General features: G+C 40.5%; 1 protein-coding gene across 1 annotated transcript in view; it reads right to left on the bottom strand.

Annotated features, from left to right (window-relative positions):
- The window catches only part of ADAMTSL1 (ADAMTS-like 1), a 178,734-nt gene that overhangs the window by 61,704 nt on the left and 96,187 nt on the right, over positions 1-20,843 (bottom strand). The window contains exons 14-15 of the mRNA XM_009891516.1: positions 12,999-13,300; positions 7,771-7,900 (exon numbers count right to left, since the gene is read on the bottom strand). Coding sequence (XP_009889818.1) covers positions 7,771-7,900; positions 12,999-13,300 — 432 coding nt within the window. The remainder of the gene's footprint in view (positions 1-7,770; positions 7,901-12,998; positions 13,301-20,843) is intronic.

Here is a 20,843-nt window from a genome sequence, read left to right as displayed (position 1 = left end):
TTACTTTACTTTTCCTGAAACTGTGACTGATAATCTATTTAGTAACTCATTCACTCTTCTGCAAGAAAATACGCTTTTCCTCACATTAACGTGCAGAGATCCAAACATGCAGGAGGCTCCTTACACAGAGTGAGGACGCTCTAAACTCGTGTTACAGCCATAAGTAATGAAAACAGCCATGGTAAAGTATTTAGATTCATGGAAGCATCAACCATTATCTGATTCTGACTCAAAAAATGCATGGAAGAAAAGTTACTATATTAAAAGTGATGCTGTCAGAAAAGTTACTACGTATATAGGCAAACTTGTACTAAACCACTTCATATCTCCATCCAAATAGTTGTATCATTATAGGTTTGTTTACAGAATCCACAGAATACAAAATAGTGACTTAACACTCTTCTCCCCTAACTTTCCCTGAATGAGAAGCTGGCTTCTTAAACCTTGGAGAAATGTTGACTTTAGAGAGCACAGTTTGCTTCCCCATGGGAAGAGGAATGAACTTGTCTAATGTATCCAAACACCTTTGTTTTGATCAGGAACCACAACAGTGTAACTATTATAGTTAAAAAAAAAAAAAAAAAAAAAAGAAGTCTAAACCCCAAACCTCCACCCAATACAGTTAAAACTACAGAAATCTGTGGATCCATTGGGTGGTAATTAAGTGCATTGCTATTGACCTCTGTGTGAGTGGTTCAAGTCTTTCCCAAGGCTGTGAATGACTAAGATCTACCAACAGACGGTTACAGTGTAGAATACATCAGCTTAGTCACATTTCTAATGGGTAACTGCACACCACAAACTCTACTCCATCAGCAAGAACTTCAGTGCTTAACAATGTTAGATGAGAGGCCAGAAGAATGGAGATCACATAACTGTAGATGGAAATTTTCATGGACACAAATAGGAGGGCTTGCTGTGCTTCCGCAGATGAGACAGACCTACTTGGCAGATACAGCACTCTTTGTTTATTCAGTCTGACTCTTTCTATAGGTACTTAATTCACTCCAAGTTGAACACAAATGAAGGCAGCTCCTCCATTTATTTCATGTGTGAATCCTTCTGATGCGTAAGTATGATACAGAACTGTATAGTACATTTTCAGTAGTTAGGGCCATATTTTTATTCTCCTTTTAGGTATCTTATCTTTTCATCCATAAGGGTTTATTGGTTTGAAAGTACTAGGCATTCCTCAGACCACTGCTATAATAAGTTACTTCAGCAGTACTCTAAATGGAAGATATAATGGTGCTCTTCATTTCACCCCTGTTTAAGGGAGTGATGATGCATAGTACAATCAACTGTTTATAAGACCCTGTAGCTTATTTCACAGGTTAATGCTGCAGTGAAAAAGTTAATCCTGGCCATTATGCTACAAAGCATTTGACTTAACTTCATATTTGGCACAAGAGCAAAGACATGCTCTTTATTGTCACTGTTGGGAAAGCTTTCCTTTGGGAGTGAAATCCTGCTGTTGAGGCAGTAAGTTAATACTCAGGAAAACTGAGAATAAATTCAGAGAAAAACCTAAGAATTAGAAGTTAATGTATGAAATGCTGAAGTGAAAGCATATTTGTTCAAAATACTGAAAAATGTCAGGTGGCAGTGAGTATTAAATTCTGGTTAGCACAGGCATTAGAAAAGAGAAGGGTAGAGAGAAGTGGACTGTATTAAGATGACTAAAACTGGGAAATTAACAGTGTCAGGAAAAAAAGAAGAGAAATTGTTCTCTGCAGCGGGACTCGCTAAGTCCCTATCATGACTTTAAGCTCATACTCATCACAAACCAAGCTATAAAAAACCTGTGGTAGGGCATGGAGAGGTTGTTTCAACACAAAGATGTACTAACTTGGTGAAACTTGCGACCTGGAGATTTGTGTAGAGGAAAATGATCTATTTAAGTATATAGGATTCTGAATTCGAACTGCAATCTACCATTCTTTGAAGGAAGAAGGAAATACGGTATAAATTATTAAAAAAATTATTTACAATGGAACTTCAATATTTTATGAACATAGTAGTCTGAATGGAATATAAGATGAAATGGAGGAAAATGTCTAGAAGTGAAATCCTATCTAATGAAGCAATCATCATATTATTTAAAGAAGCAAAATGGCTAGGGAAGAAGTCTGAAATTTTAAACTAGAAGAGCCGGAGACAGACTATGATAGAGACTCCAGAGCTGCTCTACTGACTGTGGCAACTTGCAAATTGCTTTGCTTCACATTTAGATGTGACTCACATGGCTGAAAAGGACCACTCCCCATGGATTCCCTTGGTGACTTCACTGTAGCTGCTGTTAATTAAGAGATACTGAGGAACATGCAGTTGCTGCTCCACCACAGGCAATGCATCCAGCAAGAAAGGGGGAGGGTGAGCTGTCAGACACATCTCGGGCAATCTCTTAACAACTGGAGAGGGTACAAAGCGGGAAAATCATATTATAAAAAAGGGGAGAGAAAGATAAAATGCTTTTAGGTCACAGACTAACACATTTTAAGGCCAGGGTGGTATTACAGTAGCACATAGGAGGCATGCAGGTAATGCAGGTACAGCATAACAGAGCCACCTAGGGACAGCTGCCTCTTTAGAGGCTTTTGTACAGTCCTGTCTTTAGCAAAGTAAACCTAGACAAAAAATGGGATTATTATTCTCTCATTGACCCCATGATTCCTGTCTAAGATGTTTCTCAACCTAAAGGCTTCAAATAAGGGTGAATCTACCCTGTCTGACAGCATATTCCTTCTTATGTCTGATTCTCCAACCTAGTCTATCAATGGTTCAAGCTGTGGCCTGTGATCCCAGGAAGCTCTGCGGGCTACATCTTAAGAGGCTGCCAAACACATTCTCAATGCACTTCAGTTTAAAACAGACTTAAATACATCCCACTTAAAAAAAACGTCAGGGCTTTTAGAGGGGTTGAAAATCTGTGGCACAAAGAGACAGTAACACTATCAATGCCTCATTAATGATAATTCTAACTTATACCTCTGAGAAAAGACTGCAACAAAACAAGAACTGGTATCTCCTGCCAGTAAGGCTATACTGCAGTATCTGTAGATGATGACTTGCAAATCTTACAACTTTTTTCATGAACTAGACAGAGATGCTCTAATATTTCACCTGAGCAAAGCAAAACACATATGCATTGACGCCCTCCCACACACAGAGGTCACCTTTAATGGATTAGAGAAGGCTCTGGCCCTTCCACACATATTGAATTCATTTCAGATTGTTGATGGGAGCACATCTTAAACTAAGCCTGACCTACCAGCAACCTAATGCCTGATGTCTCCAAATGCATCAAAAAACACGTTGATTTTTTTCTCCTTTATAGTTTGACTTCATCTGGGAAATGCACTAGAGCAAAACAGATGGATAACACTGCATTTTTCAAATAAACATTAAAATAATAACAGGTAATCTACTGCACAAACACACAAAAAAGCAGATGCAGGGGTAAAAAAGAAGAAAAGGAAGAGAAAAAGAAGATACCATGCAATGAGCTAGAGCCCAGCCTAACACAGGCTACCTTGACCCTTCAGTCAGGTATCAGAAACACTCTGATGGCTTCCTATCTTTTCTTGCTAACAACAGAGGCTTGAAGGAGTAAAGGGAGAGTGTTGGGGTGAAATCCTATGCTATTCCTAGAACTGTCTGCTGCTTTTTTTTCACGTTTTTTCTGGGTTTGTAGCATTCAGGTCTTCTTTGTTGTACAGGAAAAAAAGTTCAGTTTTGAAAATATGCTAGAACAAAGCTGTAGAAATTGCCTGGAATTTCCTCCATTTTCAGCCATCTGGCTTTCATTGCTTTGCTTCTCTCTCCACTCCTCCATACACGTTTACCAAATCTTTTCAACACGCATTGACCAAGCTATTGAGCAGCTATAATTAATAACACAGTTACAACATTCTCTTTCAGCCCTTTGGTAGAGTTTGTTGGCTCACCACGAGGCGCTCATGCTGTTGCTGTTATAAACAAGAGCAATTATATCTGATTAGATGATGACCGCCTCTGTATTTTGAGTTGTGGAGGCTGAGGAAAAGACACATTTTGGATGTGAGTCATTTTGTTGTTGAAAACAGTAAAGCCAACATTGAAACAGGGTTTTTCTGATTGTTTTTGGAATAATTTAGAATACAAACATAGCAATTAGCAAAACTGAGTGATCTGCCCTTTTGTTTTTTGAGCTTAGAGAAGAAAATTCTAGACATTGAACAGCTATTCTGCATTACTTCTGGGAAGACTGTGCTCTGCTCAAGTACTGGTATGTAATTCTGGAAGTGATATAGCTTGACTGACACAAATTAAGTAACTGAATGACTGAATTAAAATGCTCACGGTCTTCACTGGGTCTCCTAGTACATCAAAATGGACTGTATCCTTTTAATAGAAATATCAAGCAAGGGTATACCAAGTTACTGACATGAAATTTTACTCTGTACCTACTGTGCTGAAAATCAGTTATTAGCTCCCAACTTAGCAATCAGCTCCACAGCATTTCACTATTTCTCAGTTCAGTGCAAAATGGGAAACTTTGTTATACTGTTTTCCAGGAGAAAAGGAACTGGGCTCTTTTTCTGCTATTGTTCTTGGAGCAATAAGCAAAAAACTCTCAACAAAGTCTGAAACCACAAGAAACTCAGCTGCTTTGGGATTTGAATATGGATGAAACCTTCCAGTTTTTATGTGCAACTCTTCCTGGTTCTTCTTCTTTCTTCTGTAAGAATTTTAAGCATGAGATTTTGCTGACTCCATACAGCTGTGAATACTGGAAGACAGATTTCTGTGATTTAGTTTTTCTGTCTCTCTTCAATGGACTCAGAATACTAATGCATTAAGATATTAATCCAGAATTTCAATGGAAATTATAAAGCTCTCTCAGCTGCCATACAAGCACCATCACCTTTTAGTGTTTTCATAAATCTGAAGCATTGCCAGTATGTTCTAGCTTTTACCATATTTTGTTCCAGGAGAGATCAGAGCAATTAAGAATTGAAGAGGATGATGATACCACAGAGTAATTTCAAGGTGAAGCCTTAACTGAGTAATGAATTCTTCTAGTCTATCCACGTTTATTCTCAGTAGGGACCAAAAAGAACAGCAACAGTGAGGATCCTTTTAGCATAATTCTTCTCAAGTGTCAAAAAAAAAAAAAAGATGAAACAAAACCAGACTGAAATTAGTCTTCATTGACTGCTCCTACAGTACCTGTCTTGAGGTGTAGGCCTACTAACCCTCAAGAAAGGCTACTTAGATTCTGTGGTTCAATGCTTTTGTTTATCTGTATTAAACCTGCTAAAGCAACTGTTGACCACGAGAGGTTTACACAAATAACCCTTTCAGAGGCTATGGAGAATGTCACATGTAACCAAAAATACCTGCAGCAGAAGCAACATTAATCTCGGAAGTTCTAATTTTAAAATATTCTTCCTCTTAAGCTAAACAAGATCTTGAACTGTAGTAAATGCTAGACGTACACATTAAATTCTAAGCATGCTGGGCTGTTTTGGTTCAAGAAACATACTGGAATAATTTCTCTAAATGTATTAGGAGAGAATTTTCATTCTCTTGGGCAAGACTTCTCAGCTTTTTCTTCATGCTGTGGACAACATTCCCTTGTCTACTGAGAAATTCGTCACTGGCTCAGTTGCCTTTTCAGCAGACTACCTCCTCTACCCGCCACAACTGCATGCTCCAACAGTCACTTACACATCAAGGACATTTTAAGAAACTGTTTTTTATATTTTTAGCTTCTGTTAAGGCACTTTAGCAGCTGGAAAACAGAGAGAAGAGCCAAGACGATGAGACCAGCCAGCTCTCTCTATAAGCCGTCAGTGAAAGCTCTGGGAAGTATCAGTGGTTCACAGATCTCATTTTGGGAACTTCTGTAGCAGGGATCCAAGTTCACAGCCACAATGTATTACAAGCTTTGGACTTGTCAGTCAGTAGCAATTCCTTCATCAGCATTCATAAGGACAGCATTTTAGCCTAAATTTCTATCAGATTCCTGGATCAAGATTGCTTGAATTAGGGTCCTGAAGCATCATATGATGAAAACAAAGAGAAAACCCTAAAGCCTTTATTATTTTTTTATTTCACACATTCTCTTTGGAAGTCTTAAAACTATTGTAATTAATGATTGTAAAGCAATAATCTTTATACACAAAATACTATCAGTTTAATTAATATACCATTATATGTAATAAAGTGGCATTAGTAGACATAGCACTTCAGAATTTTGCATGAAATAAGGAAGTTATGCTGTCATAGCCTGCCTGGGAGGCACATCAACTTTCCTTCTTGCCTCTCTTTCCATTAGTCATGCTGCCTGCTGTCTGCAGTCTTGAGTTTTAGGCCTCCTTGCTCTTACCACAGGAGCCATTTTGCAGAACACGTGCTGCTCTTCATCCTGTGCCACTTAAATCTCTGCAGACAGGCAATTTCCTCCAGACTGAGGGGGCTGGAGGGAGAGGTGATGTATATACAGGGAAGGGAGTAATTTCCCCTTTTCTCAGTTACAGCCCTAGGGGTGGATGAAAGCTTCTTAGTCGCTACCCACCACCTCAATCCCCTTTCACCTCCGCTTCATGGACTGATTCTCAACTACAGTGTGATCATCTTGTAATCCATGGGATGCACTACAAGCCCAAGGTTGCTTTAAACTAGCCCTGCTCTGGTAGCAAGGTTACCACAGTGGTATGGATTTTCACACAGGCAAATTCAAAAAGCATTCACCCCTGGACAAGAACAAAGAGCCCTGGCCTGGGGTATCCTCACCTTTGATAACAACACCGACCCAGCTGTGCTGATCCACTACCTTGCGCAGCAGCAGAGTTCTACTCACTTGCATCACCCCTGCTCCCTTCATGTCTGTTAAAAGGAGTCCTGCAGTGAGTGACACATATCTGTGGAGCCCAGAAGGTTGAGTCTCTGGTACTGCAACCTGGGGAGCCATCTCAGGCACTCATCTGCATGTTTTATGCTTGTACTTCAGGAGTCATTTCAGTAATGCCCAAATCCCAGCATCCCTGGCCCCAAACATCCCAGGCAGCCAAGAAGGCAAATAGCACCCTGGCTTGTATCAGAAATAGTGTGGCCAGCAGGGCTAGAGAAGTGATCATCCCCCTGTACTCAGCACTGGTGAGGCCACGCCTTGAATGCTGTGTTCAGTTTTGGGCCCCTCACTACAAGAAAGACATGAAGGTGCTGGAGCGTGCCCAGAGATGAGCAACAAAACTGGTAAGCAGTCTAGAGAACAAGTCTTAAGAGGAACAGCTGGGTTTGCTTAGCCTGGAGAAAAGGAGGCTGAGGGGAGACCTTACTGCTCTCTGCAACTGCCTGAAAGGAGGTTGTAGCAAGGAGGGTCGGTCTCTTCTCCCAAGTAACAAGTGATAGGACAAGAGGAAATGGCCTCAAGTTGTGCCAGGGGAGGTTTAGATTGGATAGTAGGAAAAATTTCTTCACTGAAAGGGTTGTCAAGCATTGGAACAGGCTGCCCAGGGAAGTGGTTGAGTCACCGTCCCTGGAGGTATTTAAAAGACATGTAGCTATGGTGCTTTGGGACATGGTTTAGTGGTGGACTTGGCAGTGTTAGGTTAACGGTTGAACTCGATGATCTTAAAGGTACCTTACAACCAAAACAATTCTATGATTCTATGATCTCATATTTATGGGGATCTTGAAGATCAGTTTCTCAGCTTCGTCATTGATCACATCACTCAAATCTGGAAAAAAAGTATGCCTGGTGATAAGATACAAGAAGCCTACCTTGGGGGGCAGGGGTCCAGGCTACAGGCTTTCAGCAGCTGTGGAGGACGGCGGCTGGTTACACACAGCGTCTCGTCCGCAGTCTCCCTGGTTTGTTTGTTCAGGCAGGTCACCACAGCCTCCTGGACACCTGCACACAACAACGCATGGTCACAGCCAGCCCTCCACATCTGAGGAGCAGCAGGGGCAGAGACGGGCCTGGTGGGGCCAGCCCATCGGTGTGTGGGGAAGCACAGCCTCACACCCAGGACTGCCAGCTCAGGGGCTGCAGCCCCAACATGGCAGTGAGGTGTTTGCTGTCCACATCCAAGCCTCTGCCTGATGGTCTGTGAGGAGTACGGTATGAATGTCTACCAAAGGGGGATGTTTCCTGTCACCTGACTGAGTAGGGAAAATCACAGCTCCTTTTCTCCCTTCTATTGGGAAAAGCCTTCTTCTGTAACTCTTGCAGTTTTTCAGACACACTCACACATTGCTTACTGCATGTTTTGTATCCTGTTCCCCAGACAGCTAGGACATGACCTGATCAAAACACCACCTGAATGCTAGGCTTTTACTTGCCCTTGCTTTCATTCTCACTAGGTGTCTCAATTGCAGTGAACAGTCCCTAGGTTCATTCACCACTTACCTTCCCTTGGACAGAAAATTGCCCAGTGCTCTCTATTGACTCATCCTTTTGCTATGAGGCTGTTTATTTTTCAGTCAAGCAGGCTAAGGTGTGAAGACAAGGACACAGAAGGAAATTCTGAACATAAGGAAAAACTTCTTCACTTTGACAGTGGCAGAACACTGGAACAAGCTGCCCAGAGAGGTTATGGACTGTCCTTCTCTGAAGACACGCAAAACCCGCCTGGACATGATGCTGTGCAACCTGCGGTAGGTGAACCTGCTTTGGCAGGAGGGTTGGACTAGATGATCTCCATAGGTCCCTTCCAACCCCTACTATTATGTGATTCTGTAAAGATGGCCTTGACTTCAGCATGTTATATTTTAAGCAACAGTATGATTGCTAGACATGCAAAAGTAAAGTAAAATAAGGCCAGACAATTCAGCTGCTCTCAGTTATTTTTCCTTCATCCACAGACCTGCACCTAAACTGAAGATGCAAATCTGCAGGGTGTATCTGAGAGCTGGGACAGAACAAGGGTAGTTGTTGGGACTAAGAGAAGCTGGAAGATTTGGGGATTATGTTTTAACTCAGGGAAATCCTCAGTGGTACTCTTCAGCATACCAGTATACTCTGTCTCACTTTTCCTATGAGTAAGGTAGGAATATTACAGTTTTTTTGGATCACAAGGTTAGAAAGCTAGAAAATCAGGGATTGCAATGCTACATGCCACAGGAACGACTACTTAGTGAGAGAGGATCTACTTCTTCCCCCAGGGGTCTGAGGATAATAATTGGCCTGAACTTCCTAAAAATCTAATCCACAGCGGTTCAAGCAAACTGGAAATGTGCTTTTTACATTCATCCCTACTTCCTGAGTTAGGAAAAGATTAGCTGAACTCATAACAATTGCATCATCCTCTCAAAACCAACAATTAGTTTTCCCGAATATCTCACAATCTTTTGAAGACACCAATGTTTAAGAAAAATAGCGCTGGAAGAGCTCGAACAGCTCCAAGAGCAGTGTAACAGAACTGACAATACCTTTTTTTGTTTCTAATGCCAGACCACATGCCGTTAAGCAAACAATGATATCATATTATTCAACAGGACCAAAGTGCTGCAACTCATTGTAGTTCCTGTACTTCTGAAATTATTCATGGATTCATTCCCCTTATTCTCAGTACAGGCTGAGAAGGCCACAGCAAAATGGCATGTTGAGCAATTTATTGGCTCCTGTGTGTGCAAGCTTATTCGGGGCATGCTTATGACTCAAGCATAGGCAGTGTCTCCATTGTACTCAAGGTGCTGAAGAGAAGAAAGAAATGTGACATTTTTGGACATAGACATCAACATAGAAATTACCAAAGTCCCTGAAGTTAGCCAACATTGTTGTGGGTTTCCTTCTTTACAAGGTGGCCCCATATTTTCAAGCTGTTTTGCTATTCAAGTAGTTTCCCAAAAGACTTAAGAGAGTTGTAAAACGGATAGCTCATTGAAAGAATAAAACAAATCGTAGTGATTTATTTCTAGGAAAGGAAACCAATTACATTTCTATACATAACAAATATGTTCTCTACTCTGTCATATTCAGTATCTTTCCAGCTTAATCATTTTTCTGTTGAGCAGGTTATCGTACTGTGTACAGCAAACAGTGGTATATGGATTCCCCAGGACAGACTGCTCCTGACTGCAGAACAGAGGTGGTTCTCTACCTGATGGAAAATGGCAGTGTTCAAGTTACCGGTCTCTACTTTGCACTGGTCACTTGTGCAAGCCTGACAGCAAGATCAGTCTGATGAGGCCAGGAGAGAGGGACTACTAACCCAGAGGTATGGAAACCAGGAAAGTACTCTTCTTAACTCTGTGGAAAGAAACCACCGAGTCCTGCCACATGTTGGTGACATCATTCTATTTGCCTGGGATACAGCTCACACACCATCTGTACATGCTCAATGGTTTTTTTTTTCAGATCAAAATTTTGTAAACCAAGCGTACTTCCGCAGATTCAATTTCTCCTCTCTGCAGTGTGTCGCTAATGAGTTCTTGAGCAATGATTATCAATTACCTTAACACTTTCGCATTGTCTGTTTCAGTGCTATCTATCCAGAAGTGACTGACTGCGAGGTTTTGAATTCAGGCTTTTCTCCATTTCTCAGACTGATGGTTTTGTTTTATCAAATTCATATAGCCAAGCTCTTCACTTTTCGGTATCCAACCTGTCCCAATCCTCCCAGTGAATTTATTTCCCATGCTTATTCCTCTCACTTAAGTCAACTCTGATTGTATTTCCAATAATTTTAGTCTATCCTACCAGCATTCTACTTCACTTATTATAATTTCCTTTCAGAGATTCTCACAACTTTTTACCTTTTAAAGGTACCGGTAGGAGCAGTAATCTTGCCTGACAACATGGGTATTGAAGAAAAAGGCTCCTGCCTGAATTTGGCCAGTCTGTGGTTGCTAGACTATATCTTGACAGAAGTTCCTGGCGCTAATAGCTTGTGCCAGCAACTAAAAAAAAGACAAACAAAAAACCAAAAAATCTGGCTTGCTCCAGCAGCAAACAAATGTGCTCAGAAACACCTTCTTCAGTTTCTCCTTGAATCTCACACTGAGCATGTCTCAGCATACTGATAACATCTGTCCCTCTGTTTTTGATAGGTCAATGCAACAAATGGTTATAAGTTTTAAATCAAGGATGGATCATTCAACATTTAGAGAATATAAAGACCTTTGATTATCTGTCAGAAGTTTCACTGTACAGCGATAATTACAAAAAGTATATCATGTTCAGGAAGTGTGCCAAGTAACTGAATTCTAAACATTATTTACTGCACAATAGTAACAGAATAAAAAGCTGTCTGCTTTAAAATTCTTTCCCTGAAAAAAATAAATCAGTTTTCAATAGGAAATAACAATATAAAAGGGTATAAGGGTGGGATGTGAATCTAGGCAGTATAAGTTCACTTTCAAAATACCATCAAATGAGGTTTTCTGTGTTTATATCTACCAGAATAGAATAATTGTTACATGATATTTGATGACAGCTCTGGGAAATGCAGCCACTAACAGCAGACTAAATGACTAACTAATTCCTTCTGGTTGCTACTTCTGGGAGGTGAAAGGTTACTTCTGCATCTATCCAATTTCTTCTCTTGAGACTCAAAAAACAATAAAATTAGTTTGACCGGTCTTGCACCTATGGCTACAAAAATATCTGACTTAGCATCTGCTAATCTGGAAAATTTGGAGTTGACGTCAGACAAAAAGAAATCTTGGCTAACAATTTTTGCTGACAATTGAAAGAGATTAAATTTATAAAGCCAAATGTCTCTGTCATATCAGTCTCTGTGAGTTATATTTGAAAAAAACACACATAGTCACTACATTCAAAGAAATTACTTAATTTCAAGAGGATATTTCTAGAAGCTATTCAGGTTTCAGTATTCACAGTCTAAGTGGGACAAATTGTTACTGCTCACTGTATCACTCCTGTATAGCCAGTATTTGTCAACACTTAGCATACACTAGTGTCATATTTTTTTATGTAGGAAACAAAGCAATAGTGGCAACAGTCTGACAACTCTGTATAAACTGCTGTAAACACTGGCTACTGTTAGCAAGCTAAGAGTAAGCACAGAAAACCTTTGCATTATTTTCTACTAAATGTGGTTTTTAAGTTTGAAACTGATTACTGGTGAATCTGTACAGATCATACTATTAACCATTCATAAAGCACTGAGTGGTTTCCAGTTTTACAGTATCGATTCTGTATTTATCTACAGTAATCCTTTTTTAAATAGCCTGAAACTTGTAATGTAAAAAAGACAGCAGCTGGAGAAGTCTAGATTAAATTTAAAATATACCAGAGTGGACATATTTCTCAGAACTAGCTAGACAAAGTGATGGGGAAAAAAAGGATCAGAGAACTGTGCATTAATAGTCTATAAGATTTGGAACCTGAGACCGTGATTAACTTTGAAACACTCCAAATGCCAAGCCTGCTAGCTTCAGAAAATCACACCATTAGTGCTTTTTTACCATATGTTTTCTTTTGCACTGGGATCAGAGACAATATCACTTAGTGACAGGAGCTAGGGAACCAGCTGAGCCCTTAGAATATCAATAATTTAATGCATCTGCTATGGGAGGACAATTTACTTCGACATGTTTACACCTGAACAGTATAAAAAAACTAAAGTATAAACAGTATAAAAACTAGAAATGACACATGATTCTTAGCCTGTATCACCAGATGACTTTAAGATTCAGCTTTTTTGCCTGAGTGCCTTTTGAATGATCAGCTGATACAAAGAAACAGAAATATTTGATATGTTGATCACTCTTGGTGACAGCCCGAGCATGGAGCCTGAAAGTCCTGGGCTAAAATATATCGTGCACATGGGCTTTTTTTCTGCAGTTTTCATCCCTACCTTTTCAAATATGGAGGGATTCAATGATCTTATGGTTAGAGTTGATGATCTTAAAGGTCTTTTCCAACCTAAATGATTCTATGACTCTAAATAGCCATAGCAAAGCAGCATGTCTGCAGGTGTTAACTGCAAAGCATGCACTTGAAGAAGGAAAACAAATCCAGCACAGAAACATTTTGCACTTACCTCCTCCACAGGACTCTGAACACTGTGTAAAGCCCTCGTATTCCCAGTCATAGAGCTCATCAAACTCCTGCAAGCTGCCATACAGCAGCTCAGTTTCCTCTGGGGTATATTCGGTTGCCTCCCCACTGCAGGGACCACTGTAACAGGCTCTCTGAGACACAGGTTTGGGACCTTCACATTCATCGATGGGCAAGTCAGCCACAGACTGAGAGAAAGAGAGGAGCACCTGACATTTCACAAGCCGCACCTGGCTGCCCACTCCACAGGTGACACTACAGGTGGACCAAGCCTCAGGAATAAACCTGTGAGAAGAAGAGAGCAAAGCAAGTTATGTCCACAAAGAGCCAGGCAAGCAAAAGCAGCATAGTCCTGTCCAGACCAAATTCTGCTTAATGAGAAACAAATGCTTCACCTCACCATAGGGCTATTATGAAATACACAGAAGAGCCATGACATACTGTTGACAACTCAATGGCAACAGCAGAAGGGCTTTCAAGTGCTCATGTGGAGTCCCTCCTCATCTCCAGGAAGAAAGATGCGTGCTTCGAGTGCCTGCCTTGATCCTAAAACGTCTCAGTGCAAGGCATCCTGCAATCTCCCAGTGTGCATCATAATCACACTAGCTACTTTTTGCTAGTATTCAGACTGGATCGCCTTTTCCTTAGTTGATATCACAATTATGTCACTAGTAAGTATTGAACAGGCCACTGTTATCAGCTAGTCGCAGTATTACAGGGAAAATAGTTCCAACCATTGCTCCTGTACTGCAGTAACCGTTTTTAAGTCTTAATTTGAAACCATAAAAAAGATAAAGAACCCACCATTTCTTTAGCTGCCTCCCCCCCCAGCACGTTTAATTCCCCTTCTCATTAAAAAAAAAAACAGTGTCCCATTTCTATTCTGGCTTTCTCTGGCTGGTGCTCTTTCTCACTGATTAGGAACCCTTACATACTCCAAATTTTTGCTTCTGAAAGTCCAAACATACTTTAATAAAAGCACCTTGTAGCCATCATTACAATAAGAAAAACAGACTGAATTAATTTTTTTGTTGTTGTTTTCCTCAACAATGGAATAATTTCTCAATTTTTCTGTGTTGTCACCACTTTTTCAACATCTTAAAAAAAATCAGTACTGGAAATTGGCCCAGCATTTTACTCAGATGGGTAACATCAAGCAGAAGGGTCACATTCGACTCCATACCATAACATTACCACCTTGTTTAAAGGTAACGCACCTTGTTTTGCTGAGCTCATGTTGATCTATGCTGATTCCTAAATCTTTCTGGAAACAATGGTTCCAGGCTACTCCATGACCTGCATTACTTATGCTTAGATACCTGATGTTGGTGGTTTTAAAGCACTGTAGTAATGAAAACAGGTTACAGGGTGATTCAGATAGCTTTCTGTGACTGTCTTTTCTTCTATGGTGGTCATTCTACCAAAATGTCTGCCATAGGCAAGACAGTGGTTGTAGATATACTTCAAGGGCTGGAACAGAAGAGTGAGTAGTTGGATCTGACGTTGGTCCCTTAACAACTTCACAGGAACAATCCCTACTGATAACACTCTCCCATTAACAGATCCCATTTGGGATCTGTCAGCTCCTTCAAACACAGCAAGGGTTTTTTTTTACTTACATTTTTGAGTGCTAATCTAATGAACCAAAAGCTTTTTGTCATACAGTCAACTGCCTGATAGAAATTTAGGTCTTTCAGCACCTGATCATATGCATTAGCTAAATTTAGCAAATAAATTAGCGTCTGTATTTTTGATTAAAACATGACTGTCACTGACAGTATTCCTCTCCTTTGGGTCTTCATTTAGATAAGCCACACCCGACTTGGACAGCTTTGGCCAGGGCTGAACACAATACAAACATCTGTCTCTTTTATGGTCTAGGACTACGCAGGACTATAGGAAACTCATTTCTCACTCTCAGAATCCCATGAACAGTCTGATAGGAAGAAAAAGGAAATTTAGTTTTGTGATCAACATCTTTGAAAGTATTTTTCTGCACTTCTATTTTTCTCTATTTGACAGAAGGATTTTCCTTTCACTCTGGGGTTAAAAAAAGAACCCAAAACTAAGAAAGGAACCTGCTCTCCTAGTGCGGAGACTGTGCATTGCTTTATCCACTTTTTGTGTTCATAACATCTTGTTATAAACGTGATATCCACTGCTAGCACTATACACAGGAAGTAATAGAAGGGAAAGAAATTGATTGTATATATTATTGGAACATTTGAAACTGTTTATAAGACTGAAAAATTTCTTCCTGGAGCAAAGCCTTTGAGAAACTAATGATGCAAAGTGATTCCTTTTCCCTACTCAGACATTTTATCTGAAAAGATTGGTCTTGTTTTAAAGAAGATATCCTTTATTTTGAAGGGATTATAGTCTTCAACAGTACAGGTGGGCCTCTCATCTTGTTTTCTCTAAGAATGTGCAACTGCTGTAATACTATTTTGATGTGGAAAATCTCCGGTCACAAGTTGAACAGTCCATGTCAGCTACTGTGACTTAGACATTTTGTTTAGTTTAAATGTGTAGCTTTTTGACCTGCGAAACTAAGAGAGAGAAATCCTAATCAGATTACAAACAAAAAGAACCGGTCCTCATCAGAAGCTTTATTTTTAACATTGTGAGTTGTTGTGTAGCTTTGCTTTGTTGAAGCACTACTGTATTCCTAACCAAAAGGAATGACATTTTGCCAGGTATTAAAATTACTCATTTAGAAGAAAAGATACTTCTTATACTCAGAATATTTACACATTATGCATATCACACATACAAACACAGGAACAAAAGAGAGAGGACACAAAAGGGAACTAAGAACATTATTAAAGCAGAATGGAACCTTTCTGAAAAGAGGTTTGATCTATAAATGCCACGTATTATATTATTTTACCCTAGTCAGCAACTCGTAGTGAAAACACTGGAATACCTTCAGGAAATTATATTTTATTCAGCTTTCTAGGCCCAATTTCTACATTTTAAGTGATAAATTTGGAAGCGTAATTTAATTCTAATGTAACTGTTGGCTGCTAAAGAGGGAACTGGTAGAATCAAAAGAGTTGAAAGCAGAAAAAAGGGAGGAAAATCCAAGAAAACCCCGCAAACAAAATCTCCATATAGGACTTGTCATTAGATACCGAACATTTATATAATATGAATGTATAATATAAATATACAATGGTTCTGAATTTTCCATCATCCTCAAACCAGGAAATTGCAAACGCTTTCAAACATCTTTGTGTGGTCATTAATGACAAATGTTGCCAAATGGTGAGCACAAAACACAAAAAGTATGTGAATAATAAGCAGTCAGTTCCATGGGTTTAAAGTTATTTGTTCTGCATATAGTGTAGCTTCCACTGCACAGTATTGTGCTTTTCTGTATGCTAACACTTGGGTCTTCTGTGAAAAAGAAAGTAGTGGAATAGATTTACTGCAAAGTAGGATTTTTAGAAAATGGGAAATGATGGAGGTGTTTCAGTTGTCATTGCATGTTGTCTAATTGAATCCCACTGTAATAATAGTCCCTATAATAGCAACCTGAATAAGTAAGACAAAGACAAATAGCTAGTTTTAGTAATGTGACAGTAGTAGCTGTCAGCCAGAACCTAATTGTGCTAATAGCTGTACAAATGAAAAATAAAAAGGTGCCTCTTGCCTCAAAAAGATTACATTGAGCATTTCATAGCTCTTAGCATACTTCTCAGTGATTAGCATGTTGCCATTGCACCAAAGATCCTCTCTAAATTGAAGAGACATGGATTCAGCAAATGGACTGCTCGGTGGATAAAGAACTGGCTGGACAGTCGCACTCAAAGAGTTGCAGTCAACGGCTCGATGTCCAAGTGGAGACCAGTGACGAGTAGCTTTCCTCAGGGGTCGGTACTGGGACCTGTACTATTCAACATCTTTGTGGTGGACATGGACAGCGGGGTTGCATGCACCCTCATCAAGTTTGCCGATGATACCAAGCTTTTTGGTGAGGTAGACATGACGGAGGGGAGGGATGCCATCCAGAGGGACCTGGACAGGCTGGAGAGGTGGGCCCAAGCCAACCTCATGAAGTTCAACAAGGCCAAGTGCAAGGTGCTACATCTGGGTCAGGGCAATCCCAGGCACAAACACAGGCTCGGCAGGGAATGGCTGGAGAGCAGCCCTAAGGAGAAGGACCTGGGTGTGCTGATTGACGAAAAGCTCAACATGAGCCAGCAATGTGCAATCGCAGCCCAGAAAGCCAACCGCGTCCTGGGCTGCATCAGAAGAAGTGTAGCCAGCAGGTCAAGGGAGGTGATTCTGCCCCTCTACTCTGCTCTGGTGGGACCCCATCTGGAGTACTGCATACAGCTCTGGAGCCCCCAACATAGGAAAGACATGGACCTGCTGGAGCATGTCCAGAGAAGGGCGACAAAGATGATCCGAGGGCTGTAGCACCTCTCCTATGAAGACAGGCTGAGACAGTTGGGGTCATTCAGCCTGGAGAAGATAAGACTCAGGGGAGACCCTATAGCAGCCTTCCAGTACCTGGAGGGGGCCTACAGGAGAGCTGGGGAGGGACTTTTTACAAGGGCATGCAGTGATAGGATGAGGGTTAATGGCTATAAACTGGAAGAGGGGAGATGAGGTTTGTAAGGCCAGGCTGGACTTGGCCTTGGGCAACCTGGTCTAGTGGGAGGTGTCTCTACCTATGGCAGGGGGTTTGGAACTTGATGATCTTCAGGATCCTTTCCAACCTAGGCCATTCTATGATTTTGTGATTCTTTTATTCCTCTGCACAGCAGACATGACAATGTGTCTTCCCCAAAGGAAAAATACAACAGTAAGTGTGTTCTAAGCGCTCTGATAAATATTTTAAAAAGGGGTCTTTTGATCCCGTTTTAGAGAGATCACTACTAGGTGGAGAAGTGAAAGCTCTAAGGAGGAAAAATCAAGACCTTGCTTTGTTATGACTGACTTAACTGTGCCTACTGTTATTCAACAACTGGAGCGCTGACTACATTACAGCACCCAGCTGTGGGACGGCTGAAGGGTCCCTCTGCCTCCCACCCCTCCAAAATGGGCATCTCCATGGGCAATAGCGGTCTCAAGCTGGAAAAGGAAAAAGGTTGGAATGAAAGATGGAAATCTCTCCAAAGAAAACTGGGGTTTAAAAATAGATAGTGCTTGTATGGAAATGCCTATACTTGTTTCCTTGACCTGTGGGCACTTTTACAGTGATGGACCAGCAACGTTTTCCCATTATATGAACACGCTTGCAAAATAGTGGGTTCTGGATTTAAAAGAGGCATTGTATTTTTCAGTGTTTTTTGTTAGCTGTTGAGGTGTCACAATTTGCACAAGAGTGGGTTCAGCTGAAGGAATTATTGTTGCACCATTTCTGATATGCACATTAGCCTACACTGGGCTGTATAATGTATTCTAGGAAGAGAAGTAAATAAATGTAATGCCACTGACACCGATGGACTTCTGCAGGAGTCATTAAGGTGTTTTGGCTCAGCTGGTTTTGGTTCCTTGCTTTTGTAGTGCACTACAATCACTGAAAATATATTTTAAGGAAATTTAAATATGACAGCAAAACCAACCTACCATGTTTGTATGTGAAGCACTTAATACAAAATATTGGTCAAACTGTGAAATGCACACCAGTCCAGCCCTCAGGCTGCACATCCAGTGGACCTGCAAGTACAAGTGAATTGCAGTTGTCCACAGAATTTCATCCACATGTGAACACTGGGTAGATACGACTTGCCCAGCTCAATTGTGCAAGGACTGTTTGCATTTGTAGATATTAATATTCACATTCAAACATGAGAAAGCCCCTTTCAGACAACAGTATGTCTAGTGTTTAATAAACCCCACCTTCCTCTCTTTAAGTTATATAAAGGGAATGTATTTAAAAATTCAACTTTTGTAGACTAAAATGTGCTACGCAATGATCACTTGCATATAAAGGCAGCAAAAGTGATGTCAAAATTTAAGTTGAGAACAGCAATGACAATGGCAGTACTTAGTTCTGGGATAATCATATTTTTTCCTTCAAGCTCCGGCAACAGATAAGGACTGGTGTATATGCCCCTCCATAGAGCAACTTACACGTAAATGGGGAAGTCAGAAGAAGAGAAACACAAAGACAGAGTCAATGCTCAGTAATGGGAGACGTTACACAGCAGGTCATAATGGGTTCAGGGTGAGACCCACAGAGAGCTCCGCTAAATTTTGTGAAGGTCTCCAGAACGCTTGATGTACATGACCACAATTTCTTCTGTCTAGGACTTCTGTTCTTACAATGTGTGTTATGAAGAAAAAAAAAAGTGTGTATACAGACTGATGTCCTTTAAGCTACAGAGGAAAAGATCTTATTTTCTTAACTGCTGCTTAATTACTTATTCAATCCATCATTGTGTAAATCTATGGTTCAGACAAAGTCTGAGGTTTTGAGAACTTCGCATACCATTAAGACTGAGTGTTTGAAGGCACCCATCTATAAAGGCATCTAAAATCAGATGTTACTGGTGAAATAAAATGCCCAATGGGGTGTTCAAAGGCTTAGAAATGTTCTGTGGTAGAACTGGGCTCAGTTCAGTCAGCTCAGACTTCCAAACTCCTTGTCTTGAACTAAAATGCAAACCTGTCCCTTTTCTCCAGGAGAGGCTACCTCTCCACAGATTTTAAGGTTTGGATAACACCACAGGGTGCTCGCACTCGGCACTGGGTGGCTGCTGGTGCCATTGTTCAGAGAAGTGAAATAGAGGTCACTGTCACTTGTCAGTAAAATCTCAGGGCTCCATCTGTAAGAGTAATAGCACCAGGGCCAGCTGTGTAGGTCCAATTCCAATCTGAGTGATTACAATCCCTCTATAGTTTCTCTTCAGTCTATTTTGAGGATGATCTTTTCCTTCAGCTTTGAGTCAAATCATGCCATAGTGTTGGTGCTCTCCATAAATTCACCACTGCCTTTCTCCCCAGGGAAAGATAACTGCTTCTGCCCTGTATACATATTACACATAAATCCTAAGTCGTGGTGACTGTCCAAAGGGGCTCCTTAAAAGAATACATAGAAATCATTACTTAATGTTAGACTGCTGCACTGCCGATCTTCCCTATGACCGAACACATATATAATTTAATTTTTTTTGCCATTAGATCTTAATGGAAAGTTTCACTAAACTTCCTTCTTCCTCTTCATTGCATGACACTGAAGTAGACAAGCAACAGCCTAGCAGTTGATAGTATCTGTGTATGTCTTCACTACTTTTTTTTTGGCAATCCAATAATCATAACATGCTTTATCTTTAAAATAAAACATTGGTAGGAAGTTTTAAATTACTTATTAACCTGAAAAACAGGTATAAACATCATGATGGAAACTATTTAACAGGGAAAACCAAAATAAAGTAGCTTATGTGTCTTTGAAAACATAAATGCTTACTGAAAAGTAAAAAAAGAGATATTGGGTGACTCTACCACACTGGTCTCTCTGTCCGTATTCAATTCCCTCAGGGCTTTGTCCCTTCCACTGATGCATGTCAGGAATTTCCTTTTGTTTTTTACTGAACCAGCCCCATCACTACGATGGTGCCATCTGGCATCCAGATATTATTGTTTGCCCTCGTGTGTGTCGCGGGCCTCCCCCCCCCCCCCCCCCGCCCTTCTTTTTATGGCTAGCACCAGGGTTATTTATGGCAGTATGTTAAAAGCTGGGTATGGTGTTAACATACAAAAGCATTTTTCAAGAGTTAGAGACAGAAATCTGTTAAACAACCCCTCCACCACCCATAAAACCAATCTCATTATGCATAGAAAAAACCACGCTTTTTTAATCAGGACTGCTGCT

Source organism: Charadrius vociferus, unplaced genomic scaffold (genome assembly GCF_000708025.1).
Source record: "Charadrius vociferus isolate BGI_N301 unplaced genomic scaffold, ASM70802v2 scaffold198, whole genome shotgun sequence".
Taxonomy (NCBI): domain Eukaryota; kingdom Metazoa; phylum Chordata; class Aves; order Charadriiformes; family Charadriidae; genus Charadrius; species Charadrius vociferus.
Note: the sequence above shows the minus strand (reverse complement) of the source record. Positions and strands in the feature narration are given on the sequence as shown.